Source organism: Bos mutus, chromosome 19 (assembly GCF_027580195.1).
Source record: "Bos mutus isolate GX-2022 chromosome 19, NWIPB_WYAK_1.1, whole genome shotgun sequence".
In the NCBI taxonomy this organism is placed as follows: Eukaryota; Metazoa; Chordata; class Mammalia; order Artiodactyla; family Bovidae; genus Bos; species Bos mutus.
Genome location: NC_091635.1, coordinates 14,087,214 through 14,107,262, shown reverse-complemented (window position 1 = coordinate 14,107,262; position 20,049 = coordinate 14,087,214). Strand labels below are relative to the sequence as shown.

General features: G+C 55.9%; 2 protein-coding genes across 2 annotated transcripts; one reads left to right on the top strand and one right to left on the bottom strand.

Moving 5' to 3' along the window:
- Nucleotides 1-1,823: 1,823 nt before the first annotated feature.
- On the bottom strand, nucleotides 1,824-5,186 carry SLC35G6 (solute carrier family 35 member G6). Its single transcript, XM_070357310.1, has 6 exons — nucleotides 5,135-5,186; nucleotides 4,834-5,043; nucleotides 4,507-4,720; nucleotides 4,124-4,418; nucleotides 3,323-3,505; nucleotides 1,824-2,837 (listed from the first exon to the last, which is right to left on the bottom strand). Exons 1-6 carry the CDS (start codon nucleotides 5,184-5,186, stop codon nucleotides 1,824-1,826), a joined length of 1,968 nt encoding a protein of 655 aa, XP_070213411.1.
- ZBTB4 (zinc finger and BTB domain containing 4) lies at nucleotides 4,355-19,934 on the top strand. The gene is given in 5 exon segments (XM_070389396.1): nucleotides 4,355-4,534; nucleotides 13,125-13,194; nucleotides 13,619-14,700; nucleotides 15,375-16,315; nucleotides 16,318-19,934. Coding segments are annotated over 3 exon segments (3,027 nt in total). The 5' UTR covers nucleotides 4,355-4,534; nucleotides 13,125-13,194; nucleotides 13,619-13,627; the 3' UTR covers nucleotides 17,331-19,934.
- The last annotated feature ends 115 nt before the right edge of the window (nucleotides 19,935-20,049 follow it).

The window sequence follows — 20,049 nt, the reverse complement described above, 5'->3', positions numbered from 1 at the left end:
CGGAGGGGGGGCCACCCCCGTGCATCGCGGAGGCAGGCGCGCTGCGCAGGCGCAAACCTCAGTACAAAAAGCCTGCGCCGCCTCCACCTAGGCGCTCAGACCCCGTCCGGGCGGCCGCCGGGAAGGACCTCCCCGAGTTGGGAGGAAAAAGCCGGAGGAGGGAAAGGTGGGGGAGGGAAGGAGGCGGGGAAACGAAAAGGGGTGAAAGGAGCTCTCCTTCGCCTTTCCGGAGATTTTTTCCGTCTCCCAAAAAGAAAAAAAAGAGGAAGGGAAAGGAAAAGGTTTCGGGGGAAGAAGAAGAAAAAGGGAAACGAATAAATAAGTAACCGGGCTCCTGAACGGCAGAGGTTACGGCAGTTTGTCTCTCCCCCTTCCGGGAGCCGCCTTCTTCTCCAACCGTCCCGGCCGCGCTCTCGGCGCTTCTGAGGAGAGAACTGGCTGAATGACGCCTTTTATAGATTCGCCCCAGCTTCCCCCGCCCCTTCCTTTCCCGCCCTCCTTTGCGCTACGGGGCCGCCTGCGCCGGCGTGCACGGGGCGCGCGCTCGAGTCGTTTTAGTCGCTTCTCAGCTCCCTGGCTGGGTGACTTTTTGAAATGACGATGGGGAAGGGAACTTTATTACCCCACCGCCTCCCTTCGTTACTCCCTCCAGCACCGAGGTTTAAGGTTTACAGATTCGCGGATAAATATAGGCCAGTTTTATTCTAGTTTGGCTTGTGGTTTCATCTTTAGCTAAAGTTTCTTATTAATATAACCCCCCACGCTGGAAAATGGTCTGTTCTGAGAATCGGTAATGAAGGAGGCGGGGCCCGTCGGATCCTCCCAAGTGGCTTCCCGGAGTGGGGGAGTGCGGGGGCCATTCTTGGTCATGAATATGCAGTACACTCTGAATATGCAAGAACAGATCAAGATGGCGAGGCCTATTGCTGGTCCGGAAGTAGCCGATAGCTGTCGAGCGGCCTCCTGGGACGGGTGGGCATCTCCTGGCCTCTAGTGGGGCGCTGTATGGAGTTCTGGTTCTGGATCCCCGACCTGAGCCGCTCAGAGGCCTCAGCTCAGGGGCTTGCTCCGGAAGGACGTTGGCCACCGCCGTCCGGGAGAGATCACGGGACCGCGACAATCCAAGAAAAGCAGATTAACCACTGGGCGGGACACAGAAGTCCTGAGGGACTAGGGGTCAAGGCATCTGAACATTAGGAAATCCTCCCCCTTCTAGAACATTTCAAAAATAAGATGGGGCGGAGGGTGCGGGGATCCCAGGGGATTCTCCAAGCCGGGGAAAAGGGGGGAGTAGGACTTCCACTGTCCTTCCAAAGCAGAGATGACACCAACTGCACAGCCACATTCAGAGTGATCCTTGTTTGATGTCAGTATCACGTCACCACCCCAAGGTGGGGAGGCATAACCACGAGGAAGGGAAACCATCGCTCAGGGAAAGAAAAGCACACTCCCTTCCCCCAGCGCAGCTGCTTGCTCCGTTTGCCTGAAAGCCCCAAGCACTCCAGCCCCAAAGCTCTTCTCTCTGCTGCCCAGAGAAAAATCCTCTCCGTGGTTCATGGCCTGCCTGCCTCAGCCCCTTCCTTGGACCTGCTCCTCAGATCTCCCTTCAAGCCCCAGCCTAGACTACAAATATGTTGGTCTCCAGGCTTATTCCAAGACTTCTCAGCAGTCCCTCTTCACCAAGTCCCCAAGTCATCCTTGACTCGAAGGGATATCCCTCTCCCACACCAGTTCTTTCCCAGTCACTTGTTCTCCCATGTTTGTATTCCAGTTTTTCCTTCTATTTACCCAGCCCCCCCACCCCCAGGCTCTCAAGTTGGATCTCACTCCTCCACCTGCCCTTCCCTCTCACAGCTGAGGTTCTGGGCAGTGATAATGGCAATGCTGCCCAGAACGACCCCTGCCCCCATGATGTCAGAAGGTGCCACGGTCTCATAGAGCACATAGTACTGCAGCATCAAGGCCACCACCACCTCAGAGTGCAGGACGGCACACACCAGGGCGGGGTGGGCCTTAGTGACCGCATAACTCACACACACAAAGGAGACCAGGGCAAGGATCCCCACTGCCCCCACACAGCTCCAACTCAGAGGATCCTTGGGCAGCACGGGGGTCTGCAGCATAAAGAGGCCTGGCACAGAGCCCACCAGCCCCACCAAACCAAACAGGAAGGCCACTGTTGGTAGGCAGGAGGGAAAGTCCAGGGAGCGATATACCAGGAGCCCCAGTGACAGTGCCAGGCCACCTAGGAAAGCAAGCACATAGCCTAGGGCAGTGTAGAGGCCCGTGGTCCCCTCCTGCAGGGTCCCTAGTCCAGGTCCCACAATGATGATGAGTCCCAGAGTGCTGCCCAACAAGCCACACCAGTCATAGCCGCTGAGACGCTGGCTCTCGAGGCAGAGGGCGAGGAGAGCAGAGCAGACAGTGGAAGAACCTTTGCGGACGGTGGCAGCGTTGCCCGCAGGCACCACCTGAACTGCACTGTAGGCACATCCGATGCTGAGGACGTTGAGCAGGGCGTGAAGGCAGGCCCGGCCCCGGACATCGGGAGGTCCTAAGAGGGGGTCACCACGAAGTTTAAGTAGCAGGGCAATGGGGAGGTGGAAGAGGCATCGACAGATGAGCAGCTCCAGCGAGGGAAAGTGGGAAGCCTGGTAAGCCATACGGGAGAAGGGGCCCACGAAGCCAGCAGGTAGGCCCCCACCCAGCAGGGCCACGAGCAGGCCCTTGGTGGCATCGGAGGGCCGGCAGCGCTGGTGCGATGAGAGACTGGGCGGAGTGGAGGGCGGTGATGGCTGCGTGAAGTCAGGCAGGTTGAAGTAGGGGTGACTGCCAGCCTGTTAGGGAGAAAGGAGCTCGGGCATTAGGGCAGCCATAACCCAGGGGACATGGGGCAGGGCACATGCCAGGCTGAGCTCTGGGACCCTGTGGGACAGTAGAGGGGTAGGCTGTCTTGCTGAGGAACTCTTGGGAACTAGTCGGGGCCTAAAAGATGGATGAGGTGGTACAGTGTGGGCCTTGAGTCACTAAAGCAGGAAGCGGGGAGTGAGCAGTCCTGGAGCATCGTGTTTCTCGGGGTAAGTTGTTCCTGGTTGGAGAAAAAGAGGACCCAGGGATGCTCTGTCGGTTTGAGGAAGGGGAGGCAGCCTCAGGTGCTGTGTGTCTGTGTGATGTCACGGGTTCCAGGGACATCCAGGAACACCGTGATGAATTTCACTTGTGGGCATCTAGGAAAGCTGTGCAGTCTCAGAGAAAGAGGGGAAAGGAAGCAGCCAGGAGCTACAGGGAAGGGGGGCTCTGTTCCCCTGCCCCCAACACTCACCATCTTTCCTTGGACTTCCTCCTCTCCTCCTGACTCAGGGACCCTGGGCCCTTCAGAGCTCCAGCCATTGTGACCTGGTTGGAGGGGTTCTTCCCTAGAACCTTCCTGAGGTGGGGGTGGAGGTTCTTCCCTGGAACCTCCGTCAGGTGGGAGTGGGCCAATTTTCTTGTTTCCAATTCTGCTTTATTTCTCTGTGACTCTAAAGTCTGTCTGGTTCCTTTTTTCCTCTTTTCAACCATGTCTGTGATGAGACGTCTTTGGTTTTTAGTTAATTTGTCTTGCCCTGTTTCAGAAAGCTTTTATGGACAGCACCTCTGAGGGTCAGCTCCTGTCTCCTGAGTTTGGAATTTTTGAACAGCAGGGAGGAGTCTTCGGGACTGTCCCTCTGGAGTTTCAGGAATGTGTTTCTTCTCTGTGTGCTTCCACCTGGGGTTGTTGGTGCTGTCCTCGGGAGGTCCACACCAAGGCCCCTGCATTTACAGAGTACATGGATGTGGTGTTTCAGTCTCTGGGAACAAAATAGCAAGCGGGTGTGTTTGTCTGCACTGGTAGTCATTTAGGTGTACCTGTTCTGTAGGTCTGGCGGGGGTCCCTGGGCATTTCTGGAGAGGGAGCGGGTGTGGGTGTTTTTCCAGGGCTGTCCCTGTGAGTATGTTGAGCTGGGTCTGCGGGTCCCACTGGGCCTGATTGTGAGCCTGCCACGTTGTGTGCCTGCGGAGAGGGTGTGCATGTTCTAGGCTGTGTGCACCACTGAGTGAAGCGCCGCAGGGGGGCGGGAGGGGAGGGTAAGCCCCTTCCCACAGTATAGTCAGTCCCGCAGCCCGGTTTGGTGCCCACTAGTCCGGCGGCCTTGCGTGGCCCCGGTCCCTTCCCAGGATCGACCGGGCGCAGGCCGTCGGGCGTGCTGGCGCCCCAAGCCCGAGCCAGGAGCCTGGTGTCTGTGCCGGCTGCGCTGCGCCGGCCTCCTCTCAGCAGCAGCGGCGGCGGCGCTGGGGGGGTACTGTTTCCGGGGGTGGGGGTGGGGGTAGGACCGGGGCGGGGGGAGCCGATGATGTCAGCGGCGGCGGCGGCGGCGGGGACGGGCCGGGGCCGGGCGCTGGGGGGGGCCGGGGCCGGAGCCGGAGCCGGAGCTGGAGGCGGGCGAAACCGGAGCGGCCGGGGGCGGCCACGGTGATGAGCCGGGCCTGGCGGACACGGCGCCATCGCAGTCAGGTGGGCCCCAGGGCGAACCGGGCAGGGCCAGGGCGGACCGGAGCCAACAGCCGGGCCCCCTCCCCGCTGCCCGGTGCCGCGGGGGCCCGGGCCGCGCCCCGAGCCGCGACCGCTCCCCTTTGGGGTTGACCTGGGGGCTCAGGGGTCGGGGGCTGAGTCTGGCCCCGCCTCCAGGCGCGCAGGGCGCTGGGGGGCGACTAAGGGGGCCCGGGTACGGCGTCCGACTCGGCGGCGGTCGGGGTGGGAGGCTGGGGGTGCGATCGCCTGGGGCCGTGGAAAGGGCCGCGCTCACTCCTCACTTGAAGGGTTAATTCTGCAGCCCGGTGTCCCCCTCCCCCCGTGGGGCAGGTTGGGGGTGGGGTGGGGCTGGTGTGAGCCCGGGCCGGCGCTGCAAGCTGCTGGGAGGGCGATGGCGTAGAAGCCAGGCAGAAGGGGGGAGGGGTGGGCCGCCGAGCGCCCCAGAGTTGGGGTGTGCGGGGTGCGCAGGGCGAACAGGGGCCCGGGAGCCGCTGCGCCGTCGGGGCAGGGTTGTGGCTGCGAGTCCTGGAGCTTGTGTGTCTCCTGCTGTGTTGTGGGGCAAGGTAAACCTCTCCTGATCACCACTGTTTGCTGGTCTGGTAGCCAGGGGTCCAGCAGGGCCCTCCCAGGCCATGGGGACACAAAGCCAGATGGAAGGGTATCCAGTGTTGGGAGGCAGAATGACAAGATGTGGCCCTGTGGCTCTGGGTGACAGGTCCGCATTTGAAGCTGCGCACAATACCTGCGGAGTTTGTTAGGTGTGGGGTTTTAGGTATGTTTCATATCGGGGTGTGTTTTCTTGCACATATGTGTCTGGTCCTGCACACATGAACTATTTGTGAACTGTTGTTTTCTGCAGAGCTGGTGACGGGTAAGTGCTGTGGAGGGCACCCAAGTGCTGGGTGTGTGTGCTCAGTTGGAGGGGGCAGTTGTGTACCCTTGAGTCAGAAGGTGTTGGGTCCGGTCCGGTTTCTGCGGCCCTGCTGAGGTGTGGTCCAGTCTTGGCGAAGATGGCCTACTGGATGGGTTTGTGGGTCCGTGTGACGATCGGGTGGCATGGAAGGGGGGGGTGCATATCTAGAACTCGGGTCCTGCAGGCCCCATGGGAAATGAGAACCCCCAGGGTGTGTCTCAGGTACCCGTGGGGCAGCTGGTACTGGTGTCTGGGGTTCTGGGTGGAATGTGCAGGTTGTGTTTATGGGATCATGGGCAGCCGAGCGAGGGGAAGGTTGTGTGTTTGCAACATTCCCTACGGGATTCTTTTGTGACGTTGTTTGTGGGAGCCTTTCGTGCTGTTGGGCCGGGAGGCAAGCTGGTCAGAAAACAGTTGTGGGGAGGGAGGTGGCGTGACAAGGGCAATGTGGGCCTCAGACTCTGGAGATCAACCGCGAGCTGTGTGTGCGTGCCTGCTCCTGCGTGTTGAAGTGGCTGTGTGGGGCCGCTCTGGGTATGTGTTATGAAGAAGGCGGGGAGATAAATATGGGGCAGAGCAAGGGCAGCAGGCGGGAGGCCTGGGTGTTGTCGGGTGGCCCGGCTAGTCCGTGCAGGGTCTGCGTGCTTGCCCCTTGCCGGCCCGCCCAGCGTGTCAGGGTCACCAGGAGGAGAGGCCTGGCGGCTGCAAGGAAACTCAGTTTGGACAGAGTGGCTCCTTGGCCATGTTTACGTAAAGGCCGGGTGTGACTCTTGTCACTGAAATGGAAAAAAGAAACACGAAGTTTTCAGTCTCCTCCTCCTGCTTCACCCTCTCTCTGTCCCCCTTGCTGGTATCTCTGCTTTTCCATCTCTTCTGTGACGCACATTAGGCCACTCCTGCGACTGTGGAAGGGTCTGGAAACAGAATTTGCTCGCTAGGCAGATTCCTCAGAACAGGTTTTCCTCACCTTTGGGGCCCTGGCCCTTCTGTAGGGGCGTGTGTATGTGTGTCTGTTTGTTCCAAGTGTGCACACCCTGTGGTCTGGCCTGGCCTGGCTTGGAGGGGGCATGTGTGTAGGGGCTGGGTGGACGCTATGGCTAGGCCCCCTGCCCGGGGGCGTGCTGGCTGCTGTGTCAGGCCTGCACAACAGGTGCACCATGGCCTGGTGGAGAGGAAGGAGGCCTAGATGAGAACAGAGGAGTTCAGGCCCTACCACTTCCTCGCCAGCACTTTCCCTAAGTGACCCTCAGTTCCTCATCTGTAAAATGGGGCTAATCACCTTCCCTGTCTGTCTTCCAACAGGGCTGTAGGTACGTAGCACATTGGGAAGCATACCTGGAAAGTAGCTACACTTTGGGGACTATGCCCATGCCAGCCACTGTCAGCCCTCTGCCAGCACTGAGCCCCTTCTTGGGGCTTGGTTAATAATAACAGCAGGAAACACCTATTGAACACTTACTGTGTACTAGGCACTGTTCTTAATGCTTTTACATATGATCACTCATGTAGTTTTTCCAATGCTGGATGAAAGTGGGAGTTCTAATTACTTCCCTTTCTCAGATGAGACAGCCGAGGTCCAGAGAAGTCATATGCGCAAAGCCATTTAGCTAGTAAGAGGTAAAGCTGGATTTGAACCCAGGCAATCTGACTCCAGATCCTGGGCTCTTATATGCTGTCCCCTGCTGCTTGTGGTGGGCTTCTCCATGCATCCCCCTCCACATACATACACACACTTCTGCCCAATTTCTGCAGAACTTAACACCTGCAATAATTCATTTCAGAAGACTGGTATGTTTCAACAGTGATTCAGGGAGTCCCTGCCTGGGAGGGAGAACTTAGCATCTGCTGCTGGGTACTGGCCACACGGGCACAAAATGTTGATGAAGTGGGTGAAGGAGAGATTGTCCTTGTTCTGAGAGTCAGGGAGGACCAAGACAGAGGTGGCATTTGAGGTCAATTTCAACATTTTGGAGGTATTTGGAGAAGAGGCTGGGCAAAGTTTTTATTTCTGGCAGGAGAACCAGCATAGGCAGAAGCCTGGAGGTGTGGGAGTGCTGAGGCTGGAGAGCACACCAGAAACTGGAGGGGAGATTCACTCCAGGCAAGAGGAGAGAGGAAGATGGGGACTGGACACTTGAATGCCCAGCTGCTGAATTTGAGCTTTATTATGGAGTGGAGGCTAGAGAGGGGTTCAGAGCCCAGAAGTGACAATGCCTGAGCTGCTTCGGGGCTGTTGATTCTCAGTGAGAGGAAGCCTGGATGGTAGATGCTAAGACCGGAAGCAGGGGACTAGCTGCAAGCCCTGGCCTTGAACCATGAGACTGTTAACAAGGCCTTGAGCTAGTTTGGGGGCCAGAGGTAGGGTAGAGGGAAAGCTTCCAGAGCCATTCCCAAGCTAGGCCGCAGATCTGACCAGACTCAGTGACGGCTGGACATGGGGAGCAAGGGCAAGGGAGGAGTCAGACTTGACACAGTTAGCCTTTAGCACATGAGCTCCTGTGTGTGTGTGTGTGTGTGTGTGTGTGATGGTTCTGGCAGCCTGCTAGCTGGCCCTAGCCCCCTTAAGGCAGGACATGGTAGTGTGGCAGAGGGGAGGACCCAGCATCTGGGTTCACATGGGCCTGGATGTGAATTCTGACCCTGCTGTTCACAAGCTGTGTGACCTTGAGCAAGGTAAATCCCTCTATGAGCCTCAGTTTCCTCACATGTAAAACTGGGATAATGTAAATGCCAACTTGGAGTGGCTGAGGAAACCATTAAATGAGGCAATGCATGTAAAGCCCTGGGAGTAAAAAACATAGATAAATCAAAAATAAAGCCCTGGAGGTGTATTAGGCAGAACACGAGTGCCCCCGAAGCGGTCAAGTTACACTCGCCACCCCAGCTCCTGGCCAACTCAGTCCTGGCCTGAGGATGGTGTCCTTCCTAAAGGTGGGCACAGTCCAGGCAGGCTTTAAGAAAGCAGGTTCATTCATTTACCCTAAATGTTTTGAATCCTCCTACCATGTATCAGGCAATGTTCTAAGTACTGGACGGAGCAGCGGACAAAGCAGACAAAAATCCATCCATCCCCTGGAGCTTGCCTTCTAGAGATGAAAGAGCAGTAGTCTTAGTAAATGCCAAGAAGGAAAATAAAGTAGGGAAGGGGGATAGGAAGCTTGGGGAGGTACAGGGCAGCCAGGGAGGGCCTTGGGGGTGACTTTTGAGTCAAAGCTGAAAGGAGGTGGGATAGCAAGGCGTGAGGCTGCCTGAGGAGAGAATGTTCCAGGCACAGGTAACAGCTGGAGGTGGAAGGTATCTGGTGGTGGTGCTCACATCCCCACCTCAGTCACACCTCTAAGATCACACAACCAGTTAAGAGTAGAGAAACGGTAAAAACAAATAAAAAAACTAAAACCACAGAGCCATCAGACCTACCATGAAGCCTGATTTCTGCCCCTTTTCTTCACCACTTCCCCCCACCATTTTCCGGGACTGAGTTCCAAGATGATAATAAGAGCTAGCACTTCCTGAGCATCTGCTGCGTGCCCAGCACTCTTCTAGGTACAGCCGGTCATCAGCTTGTTTATTCTCTACAGCTCTACGTAATGGGCTTACTTCATTATCCCCAGCTTATAGACAAGGAAACCGACATACCGAGAGGTGAAATAATTTGCCCAGGGTCCCATAACCAGTGTCGTCTGTTCTACCTCGTATAACCCCGGCAGGGCAGCGGCCAGTGGTGGGGCAGTTGAACTCAGGAGAGCCAGATCCAGACCCCGTTTGGTTAGTAGAGAGTCCAGGGACAAGTCACCCCACCACTACATTCTCTCTGCCTGCAAGTGTGGCATCTAGAGTATTTAAAGCCTCCGTTTCCTCATATGTACAATGGGGTTGATACTAGCCCCTGCCTCCCTGTGGTCCTTTTGAGTGCTGAAATGAGATGATGCAGATAAAATGCTTAGTGCCAGATTTGACACAATGTTTATCTCAACGGCAGCTCCAAGTATCATGACGTTGATGGTTCTAGGTGATCTCCAAGGGCCAGGACAGCCTTGGACCGCTGTGGTTCTGAAAAAGCCTGGATAGGCCTTGTCCATATATCTTGGCAGTCAGCACACAGCCACGCCTGGGTAGAAACCAAGCCCATATGGTTGTGCAAGTGGCCAGGCCTGGCCAAAGGGTGAGTAGGAGCTGGAATCAAACCTTTTCTTTGCTCACCTGTGCAGAGCTGCTACCTGGAAGAGGCCTTTCCTCTATTTTTTCCCCTTCCTCTAATTTTTGCAAAGATCCTAGATGGGCTGGTGGGGAGTCCTAGTGGGTTCTGTTTCAAGAAAAACAGAACTGTTATCCCATACACTCTACTCACAACACTTCTGACACCAAACGTGTGGAGTTTCTTCCCCCACACTGGCCAATTCTCTGACACTAGCTGTGTGTCCTAAAATTCAATTCAATTCTGATATTATCTGCCTGGAGATAGCATCAGATTCCACAGGTTAAGGGCTCAGTCCCACAAGACTGCCCCCACTTCAGATAGCAGTTTGTAAGCCCAGACCTCCTGTACTTTTTTTTTTTTTTACAGCTTTTTAAAATTTTTATTAACTTTTTTTTGGCCACACCACGCTGTGTGTGGGATCTTAGTTTCCAGACCAGGGATTGAACCCATGTCCGCTGCAGTGGAAGCTCAGAGTCCTAACCACTGGACCACCAGGGAATTCCCCAAACCTCCTGTACTTCTGACTGACCAGCAAGAATCAGACTTTCTCACAGCCTGCCTCCTCAGCTTTGATAATTTGCTAGGATGGCTTATAGAACTGAGGGAAATACTTGTGTTTATTGGTTTATCATATAATAAAGGATATGATAATAGCCAGATGAAGAGGTCTGGATGAGTCCTGAGTGCAGGAGCTTCTGTCTCCACAAAGCTAGGCTGTGCCACCCTCTCACCATGGAGATGTGTTTAGGAACTGGAAGCTTTCTGAACCCCATAGTTGAGGGGTTTTTATGAAGGCCTCATCACATAGGCACGATCAGTCTCCAGGCCCTCTCCTCTCCCCAGAGGCAATGGGAGCTGGGGCTGAAAGTTCCAAACTTCTCATCATGGCTTGGCCTTTCCGGTGACCAGCCCCCATCCAGGACTCCATGGAGAGTCACCTCTTTAGAACAAGAGACACTCCTGTCACCCAGGAAATTCCAAGGGGTTTAGTTTAGGAGCTTGATGTTAGGAACTGAGGTCAAATGTTAGAATAAGATGCCCCTAGCACCCCCATCTGGAGAAGGAAATGGCAGTCTAGTATCCTTGCCTGGAAAATCCCATGAACAGAGGAGCCTGGCGGGCTACAGTTCATGGGGTCACAAAGAGATACAACTGAGCAACTAAACAACAATGCTCCTATCACTTGGGAAATTACACGAGTTTTAGGAGCTCTGTGTCAAGAATGGGAACAGAGGGGACTTCCTGGCGGTCCAGTGACTAAGATTTCACACTCTCAGTGCAGGGGACCCAGGTTTGATCCCTGGTCAGGGAACTAGATCCCACAAGCTGCACCTAAAAGATTCCAAATGCCGCAACTAAGACCCAGCAAAGCCAAATATATATATATTTTTTAATAAAAAGAATGGAGACCAGGACCAAATATATTATACCTGACCCTTAAACAATGTAGGGGTTAGGGGCACGGACACTCTACCCAGTGGAAAATCTAAGTATAGCCTTACAGTCAGCCTTCCATATCCAAGGTTCTTGTGCGTGCTCAGATTCAACCAATCTCAGATCTTGTAGTACTGTAGTATTTACTATTGAAAAAAAAATCCACATAGAAGTGGACCTACGCCGTTCAAACCCGTGTTGTTCGAGGGTCAACTTAATTTCTTTTTTTTTTTTTTTTTTTTTTTTTTTTTTAATTTTTTTAAAATTTCTTATTATATCACAGAATCACAGCCGTAAACATCTCTTTCATCCTGATGTGGTATAATCAAGAATGAAGGCTTTGGAGCCAAACAGATCCCAGCCCTGCGACTAACTGATCTCATATATCTCTAGTTGCGGCAAGCGGGGGCTACTTTTCCTTACGGTGCACGGGCTTCTCATTGCGGTGGCTTCTCTTGTAGAGCACAGGCTCTAGGGTGTTTGGGCTTAATTGCTCCTTGGCATGTGAGGTCTTCCCAAACCAGAGATTGAACGTGTGTCCCCTGTGTTGGCAGGCGGATTCCCATCCACTGCCCCACCAGGGAAATCCCTGCCTGTCACTTAAAGTGAAGCTAACTGCTACATTTTAGGGTGGTGATGAGGAGCAAATGAGGTAATACCAGTGAAGCACTGACTCTTGGGGGTCCCTGTTGGCTGGTGGTTGTCACAAAAGGGAGGAAGAGACCTTGTTCTCTTTCCCCATTTTGCAAACAGATGTGAACACCAGCCCAGGAATCCTTCCCCTGGATTCCTGACCCACCTGCAGTCCATCAACTGATGGGGTAGCACTCGACTTAGGTGTGTGCCTAGCACTCGGGGCTATTAGAAACTTTGATTCTCATCCCTGTTTACCTCCTCCTCCAGGAGAGGACTGAGGGCCGCCTTTTGGCTGAAGAGAGAAGGCGTCTTAGTCCAGACAGTATGAGTAATAAATAGGAAGAGAGCATTTTTGGGGGGTGGGGTGGGAATTGCATGAGAAACTCCTGACGCAGGACACCTTGGAGGTCATGTGTGACCCCGGGCGTGTGGAAGGGGAGGCCCCCCAGGCTTTGTGGAGGGTGGACAAGAGGGGCTGAGAGCTCTGCCCTCAGATCAGCAGGCCTGGCTCTGTGAACAGGCCCCACCTGTCATGACCAGCTCTGTGTGTCTTTGGCTAAGTTACTCTATGGCTCTGGAACTGAGATCTTCAACTGAAAATTGAGCCCCCAAAGCTGAGTCTGTGAGTTGCCTTGTGGGCAGTGACTGCCATGGCTCACATTTGGGTTACCTGCTATTCCTTTTGGATGAGACTCCCAGCAAAAGGTGAGGTAGGGGTTGTGTTCCCCGCTCCACCCCCACTTTTTTTTAAGCCAAAGGCCCAAAGCCGCCACCTCTCAGAGTAAGGAGGGGGACCCAAGCTTCCTCACTTCCAGTCTGGTGGCCTTTCCAGAGATTGGAGCAAGCTGGCGCGTGTGCTCGAGACGGTGGTCTTCAGTGGTCCCCTGGCACCTAGAAACCCTCTCTAAGATTTATGTGACGAAGTCCTCTGCTAATTTGAATATCTAGCAGCTTGGTCCAATGAAAAAGGTCAAACAAATCTATTTTGATATGTAAATAAGACTGTTATAATAAAGGACAACATGCAAATCTTTGATTTCCTTTTGAGTCCCAAAGATTAGGCTCAAGGGACTTGAGACTGATCAGCAGGCTTCCCTGGACCTACAGGATTGAACTGATGTTGCTGGATTGTTTTGAGGCAAATTGGGAATATGAAAATTATCTTATTCCTGTACTTCTGGGGGCCAGCAGAACAGGCTTTGCAATAATCTGTGACATCCTAGGTCCGATTAGAGGCCACTGAGCAAGTAACCTGATTGGTTCCCAGGAGGGTCAGGGTCTCTAGAGCTGCCCAGGCCTCTCTGACCCTGCATGCGGCACCACTCCCCATCTCCTGGGTCAGCCTCCCGCCCAGTTCCCTTCCCAAGGACACAGTTTCTGTTTCTCCACAGAGGGAAGAAGCACGGCAGAAGGGACTTGCTGAGCCACTTCCGCTCCACTCCATGTTGGCTGTGCTCTCAGGTGAGACGGGTGAGAGGTCTGCTGGGAGGGAGACTGGGCCTGAGGCTGCAGGCGAGCAAAGCAGCCATATCCTCCAGGCTGAGGAGGCCTGGGAAATGGCCATCAGCTGTGGGGGCTCCCACCCCCTCCCAGTGGGAGAGAGGTGTCCATTCCTCCCCCCGTTACTCTGTGACTTGGAAGTCTTGACCCCTGACCTTCATCAAGACCTGAGGAATCCCTGGCCTCTTTCAGCCCCAGATGTCTGACACTGGCCGGACGTGGGGTGGCTAAGGTTAACCCCTAACTTCCATGATCAGAAGTCAGTCAGCCTTCCACCAGCCTCTGGCCAACAGCCTCCAACCCCTGCCCAGCTCGCCTCTGACTTGAAAGCCCCCTGCCCTCCGCCCAGCCTCTGAGATCCTCCCCTGGCCTCTTCTTCATCTAGGCTGGCGCCATGCCACCCCCAGCAGAGGTGACAGACCCATCCCATGCGCCCGCCGTTCTGCGCCAGCTCAATGAACAGCGGCTTCGCGGCCTCTTCTGTGACGTCACCCTCATAGCCGGAGATACCAAGTTCCCTGCTCACCGCAGCGTTCTGGCTGCTTCTAGTCCCTTCTTCAGAGAGGCACTGCTGGCTTCAGCTCCACTGCCCCTCCCACCCATCACTGGGGGCTCAGCCCCCAACCCCACCACCACCACAGCGGCCTCCTCCTCCTCCTCTTCCTCCTCTTCCTCTTCCTCCTCCTCCTCCTCCTCTTCCTCCTCCTCTCCCTCTCCAGCCTCACCTTCAGCTTCATCCCCACCTCGGGTCCTGGAGCTGCCTGGGGTCCCAGCAGCTGCCTTCTCTGATGTCCTCAATTTCATCTACAGTGCCCGGCTGGCATTGCCTGGTGGTGGAGGGGACGGGGCAGCTGTGGCAGAGATCGGTGCTCTGGGACGGCGTCTGGGCATCTCCCGCCTGCAGGGCCTGGGGGAGGGGGGTGATGCCTGGGTCCCTCCTGCTCCAGTTCCCATGGCCACCTCACAGCCTGAGGAGGACAGCTTTGGGCCTGGGCCTAGGCCAGCTGGGGAGTGGGAGGGGGACAGGGCTGAGGCCCAGGGCCCTGACTCACAGCCTGCCTTGTCCCGGCGGCCCCTCCCCTGCCCCCGATGTGGGAAAAGCTTCATCCATCCCAAGCGGCTACAGACCCATGAGGCCCAGTGCCGGAGGGAGGCCAGCGCTCGGGGGTCCGCAGGGCTGGGAGCCAGGGGTTCTGTCCCCAGTGGCCCTGCAGGAGTGGACGCCTCAGCCCTGCCCCCAGCGGTAGGCTTCCGAGGTGGTCCTGAGCACGTGGTGAAGGTGGTGGGTGGCCACGTGCTCTATGTGTGCGCGGCCTGTGAGCGTTCCTACGTGACCCTGTCCAGCCTAAAGCGGCACAGCAACGTACACTCATGGCGGAGGAAGTACCCCTGCCGCTACTGCGAGAAGGTGTTCGCACTGGCTGAGTACCGAACCAAACACGAGGTGTGGCACACCGGGGAGCGCAGGTGAGTGCTCTGGACGGCCGGGGACTGGGGGTGGATGGGGGTGGAGAGGTCACATGGGACCTAGTCCACTTAGGGACCACATGGACAAGGGAGGGAATGGGCAGAGCATGGGGCCCAGAAAGCCATTCTCAGATGTCTGCTCACCCACTGGCCCCTGCTCATCTGTTTTCTGTCACTCACCCTTCTGCCTCCCTCCAGCCCCGTTTCCTCCCACTGATGTTTATTTCTTAGCACCGCCAGGTGTCACGTCCTGGCTTGGTGATGTGGAAAAGGCCAAGGAGGAAACAGAAAGTTGCCTCATGGGGCAGGACAATAGGAAGCACAGGCATGTCCATCTACAGTTCTAATGTACCCTTGTTGATAAGATACTTCCCCATCTGTCAGGTGAGCTTCAGAAGGCGGCTTTGGGAGTTAGGCAAGGTATGTGATTATTCCCAATTCACAGATGGAACAGCTGAGGCCTGGCATTGCACAGCCAGTGGGGGACACTGAATTAGGACTGGTGTCCCTTCTGAAGCTGGTGGGGTGAGACAAGCAACATGAGAGAAGGGTGAGCAGATGGCTGGGGCAGTTCAAGGTCTGAGCGGAGACAGGAGAGAAAATGGGAAGCTAAGGCCCTAGCCTCAGGGCCCCTGACTCAACTGGCTCTGTCCCTGCCCTGTTCCCTGGCCCAGGTACCAGTGCATCTTCTGCTGGGAGACCTTTGTCACTTACTATAACCTGAAGACCCACCAGCGAGCCTTCCACGGCATTAGCCCAAGCCTCCTGGCCAGCGAGAAGACGCCCAATGGAGGCTATAAGCCCAAGCTCAATACCCTCAAGCTGTACCGCCTGCTCCCCATGCGGGCGGCCAAGCGGCCCTACAAGACCTACAGCCAGGGAGCCCCCGAGGCCCCCCTCTCTCCAAGCCTCAACACAGCGGCCCCTGTGGCAATGCCAGCCAGCTCGCCACCCGGACCCGCACCTGCCCCAGAGCCTGGCCCCCCACCATCTGTCATCACTTTTGCCCACCCGGCTCCCTCAGTCATTGTGCATGGGGGCAGCAGCAGTGGTGGAGCAGGGAGTGGGCCGGCCAGCACAGGGGGGGCCCAAGCCGCCTCAGTCATCACTTACACTGCTCCCCCACGGCCCCCCAAGAAACGTGAGTACCCACCTCCTCCCCCCGAACCTGCAGCCGCACCAACCAGCCCAGCCACAGCAGGCAGCCCAGCCACAGCCGCAGGGCCCGCCACAGCCATGGAGGAGGCCAAGGGCCGGAACCCACGGGCCACGAGGACTCTGACCTACACGGCCAAGCCAGCTGGCGGGATTGGCGGGGGCGCGGGTCCCCCTGCAGGGCCTGGCCGGGGCCCCTCTCAGCTCCAGGCTCCACCGCCACTGTGTCAGATCACTGTGCGAATCGGTGAGGAGGCGATTGTCAAGCGCCGCATCTCAGAAACAGACCTGCGTCCCGGGGAGCTAAGCGGCGAGGAGATGGAGGAGAGCGAGGAGGAGGAGGAGGATGAGGAAGAGGAAGAGGAGGAGGAGGAGGAGGGGCAGGGGGAGTCCAAGGCTGGCGGGGAGGACCAGCTCTGGAGGCCTTACTACTCCTACAAGCCCAAGCGCAAGGCTGGAGCCGTGGCCCTGCTAGCAGCGGGGGCAGCGGGATGCCCAGAAGCCGCCGGCCACCTCGCTGGAGACAGAAGCTGGAACGGAGGAGCTGGGAGGAGACCCCAGCAGCCGACGGCCCCACGGGGCGTGCCCGTGGCGAGAGGAGACACCGCTGTGAGGACTGTGCCCAGACATTCGCCAGCCTGAGGAAGCTGCGCAAGCACCAGGAATCCCACAGCGGGGGCCCCCACAGCTCCCGGTCTGGACGGAAGCCCTCCACCCGCCTCACCTGCCCTCACTGCGCCAAGGTGTGCAAGACGGCCGCTGCCCTGAGCCGCCATGGGCAGAGGCACGCCGCCGAGCGACCCGGGGGCACCCCCACGCCTGTCATTGCCTACTCAAAGGGCAGCACTGGTGCCAGAGCTGGGGAGATTAAGGAGGAGGCCCCCCAAGAGATGCAGGTCTCTTCCTCCAGCGGGGAGGCAGGTGGTGGAGGCGGGAGTGCTCCTGCTGAGGAAGCTTCTGAGCCTGCCTCGCTCCAGGACCCTGTCATCTCAGGAGGGGAGGAGCCCTCTGTGGGGGCAGGAGGGGCCACCTATGCATACCCACCTGTGCAGGAATTTCCACTGGCTCTGATTGGGAGCGGCCGGGAATCAGGCAGTGGCAGGGGAAAAGGTGGGAGTGAGGGGCCAGGTGGGGCTGGCGGGGGAGACCGGATGGAGGCGATGGGGGCTGCCAAAGTCACCTTCTACCCTGAGCCCTACCCACTTGTCTATGGTCCCCAGCTCCTCGCCGCCTACCCTTACAACTTCAGCAACCTGGCCGCTCTCCCGGTCGCTCTTAACATGGTCCTACCTGATGAGAAGGGTGGGGGGGCCCTTCCCTTCCTACCAGGGGTCTTTGGCTACGCAGTCAATCCTCAAGCAGCAGCCCCTACCCCCCCAACCCCACCACCCCCAACTCTTCCTCCACCGGTTGCCCCCAAGGGAGAAGGGGAGAGGGCAGGGGTTGAAAGAACCCAGAAGGGAGATGTGGGGTGAGCTCTGGACCCGGATCCCCCCTTTCACCAGATGCCACCCTCCCTGAACCCCCGCCACTACCAGCTCCCCGGCCTCCCTGCCCCTTGGGAGCCCCTCCACACTCCTGTGCAGGGACCTGGGGGCCTCTGGAGCTCAGGGGTCAGGCTGCTTTGTGTGAGATTGTAGTTTTCCCACCACCTGGGAAGGGGTCTTCGGTGGTTCCCCTCTCAGTTCTCCTCCAGGGAATGGCCTCCGTGAGGGGCAGGGCCAGCTCATCCCTCCTCAAGCCCTTGGGGCAACTGAGCAATATACTTCCATGAATCTCTACTCACGGCCCCCACCAGCTCTGAATGTCTAACCCGCCCCCTGATTCCTAAACTTAGGGGGAAACCATCTTTCTCCCCGAATGTTCCCCACCCTGCATCTTGAAGCTTTCTCTAAGCCCTTGCCCAGATGCTTCCTAGCACATTCCATCCTTTTGTGGCCCAGGGCCTGGACCAGACCATTGTGATACCCAACACTTACCCACCTGGGAGTGGGCTTCAGATGCCATTCTTCCCAAGGGTGGGTTTCTGTGTCCCTGTTCCCTTCACGTTAAGACGCCATGCCTTCCTTGGCTTCTACGCCTTTGGATCTTCCATATTCCTCCTCCTACTCCAAGACTGTGGAGATGGCTCTCCCATCCTGGTCAAAGAGCGGGGTGGGAGGGAGGGCTACCTATCTGTTCCTTGGCTGAGTTCTTTCCCAGCCCAGGCAGCACCAATCTCAGCCCTGCTTTGACCCTCAAATCTAGTAAGCCCCAGACTCTTCACGGCGAAAGAGGTGAGCGGATTGCACCTCTTCCTGCCTCTGCATATGGCCTCATCTGGGCTAAGCCAGATTTGGGGGCCAGGAAGGAGAAGCTCTATATAGGATGGGGGAGGGGTCCTACTTCCTCCTTGTTTTTTTTCCCAATGGTTTCTCCCAGACTAGACCAAATAGCCAGAAAAATGATGGGGGTTGGATGGGTAGGTAAGCCCGAGATTTGCACACGACCTCCCATCCTTACCTTAGCCCTCTTTCCCCCCAGTATCACTTCCCTCACCAATTACTCCAGATGGTTTTTGGGGAACCATCCTACTCCCCTGGTGGGCTTTGGGGTATCCCCACCAACTTTCCCTCCAAAATAGCACCTTACACCCCATCTTTGACTCAGTTTCCCACACCCAAAGATCCCAACCTAGGGATGGGGTACAGGGACCTTGTAAGTCCCTAATCCCTAATTTGCACTAGTTAACCCTGGTCAGGGGTCCCTATGTTTCCTTCCAGTGGTGGAGTTGAATAAATGTTCACTCCTAATTCTGATAACTGGGCCTCCCCACTCTGTGATTGAATGAACACTTCCCATCCACCCACCTCCCCCACCACCCCCCCCACACACACACAAAAAGCTCACAAGGGGAGAGCCAGTTTGGGGGAGCAAATTTGATAAATGGGAATTAGAGGAGTGCAGTTTAAAAAGGGGAAAAGTTGCCATCATCAAAATGGCAGTCCTTTTCCCAGCTACTGTTTTTTGGGGCCGAGATGGCTGCCCTCTCAACTGATGCTGAAAGGGCAAGATCATGGCTTTTGGAGGGAGGTGGTTTGGCGGGAGGGACAGGAGCAGCCTCCTGCCTCCTCACACCCTCCCAGCAAACGGAAAGGGAGGTTTTCGACAGGCTCCCTGAATGTTAACCATGGAGGAGTGTCGCTCCTTCACTCCTCCTCCGTCTCTTTGCACTTTTCTTGGTCTTGGCCGCAGTCCGAGTGAAGAGTTTCCTACTGAATGTACTGAGTTCCAATTTTTAAGGGGGAGAAAAGTTTAAAACAGGGAAAAATGAAAAAAAAAAAAAATCACTAAAAAATTCCCACAAATCTTGTTTCTGGCACTTTAGAAAAACTGCGAAAAAAAAAAAGTACATAATAAAGAATACATATATATATATCTACACACAAATTATATATATAAAAATATATATATATACACAGCGGAACCACAAGAGAGACTGAGGAAGGCCTTGGAGGCAGGGGGCGGGTGCAACGGCAGTGCCCCTATAACCTTAACCTGCACTCCTCTGAGGCAGAACGGCACAGGAGATGGAAGGGGTTGAGGATGGACCAGGGAATTGAATTTCACAACAGGTCAAAATTCTAAAACCATGGACATTTTGGGAGAACTGAGACTGTAGACATTTTGTTTTTTTGTTTTTTTAATCTGATTTAGGAAAATAGTTTCCAGAATTTGGTGGTTCTGGGCAACAAAGGAGATTGTGGCGAAATGGAGATTAAAATACATGTATCTGAGCTGGGGAACTTGAACCTTGTGAATTTCAGATGTTGGAAATTTGGGATTTTGCAATTTCGTCTTTTGAAAATTATCAAGTCTTGTCAGTTTGTGCCCTCTTTCCCCATGTTCCCTGGGAAGAAGGGTGACGGTGGAGTGGGAAGGCCACTGGTTCTGTGCCACAGCACGCAAGATTTAGAATTCTACAGACTCTAGCTCTATATGTAGTGAGGACCCAGATTTAGAGAAACTGACCAATATTTATCTCCGCATTTGTGTGTGTGTCCAACTCTCTAGGCCAATAAACCAACAAGACAAACGAATCGTGCTCTGCAGTGGGATGCCAGGTGCAATTATTGGCGTGGCTGGTGGGTCTGGCTGGACAGGGACATGCTAACCTCATCTCACAGGGATCCCTACGAGGTTAGCCCTGTTTTC

What these genes read in the sequence shown, in the direction of transcription:
- SLC35G6 (XM_070357310.1), bottom strand. Translation starts at nt 5,186, where the DNA reads ATGGCCTGGGAGGGCCCTGCTGGACCCCTGGCTACCAGACCAGCAAAC. An exon ending in TACCAGACCAGCAAACAGTG is followed by an intron (nt 5,044 to 5,134) that starts GTGATCAGGAGA and finishes CCGACGGCGCAG; the next exon opens with CGGCTCCCGGGCCCCTGTTC. An exon ending in AGGAAGTCCAAGGAAAGATG is followed by an intron (nt 2,838 to 3,322) that starts GTGAGTGTTGGG and finishes TCTCCCTAACAG; the next exon opens with GCTGGCAGTCACCCCTACTT.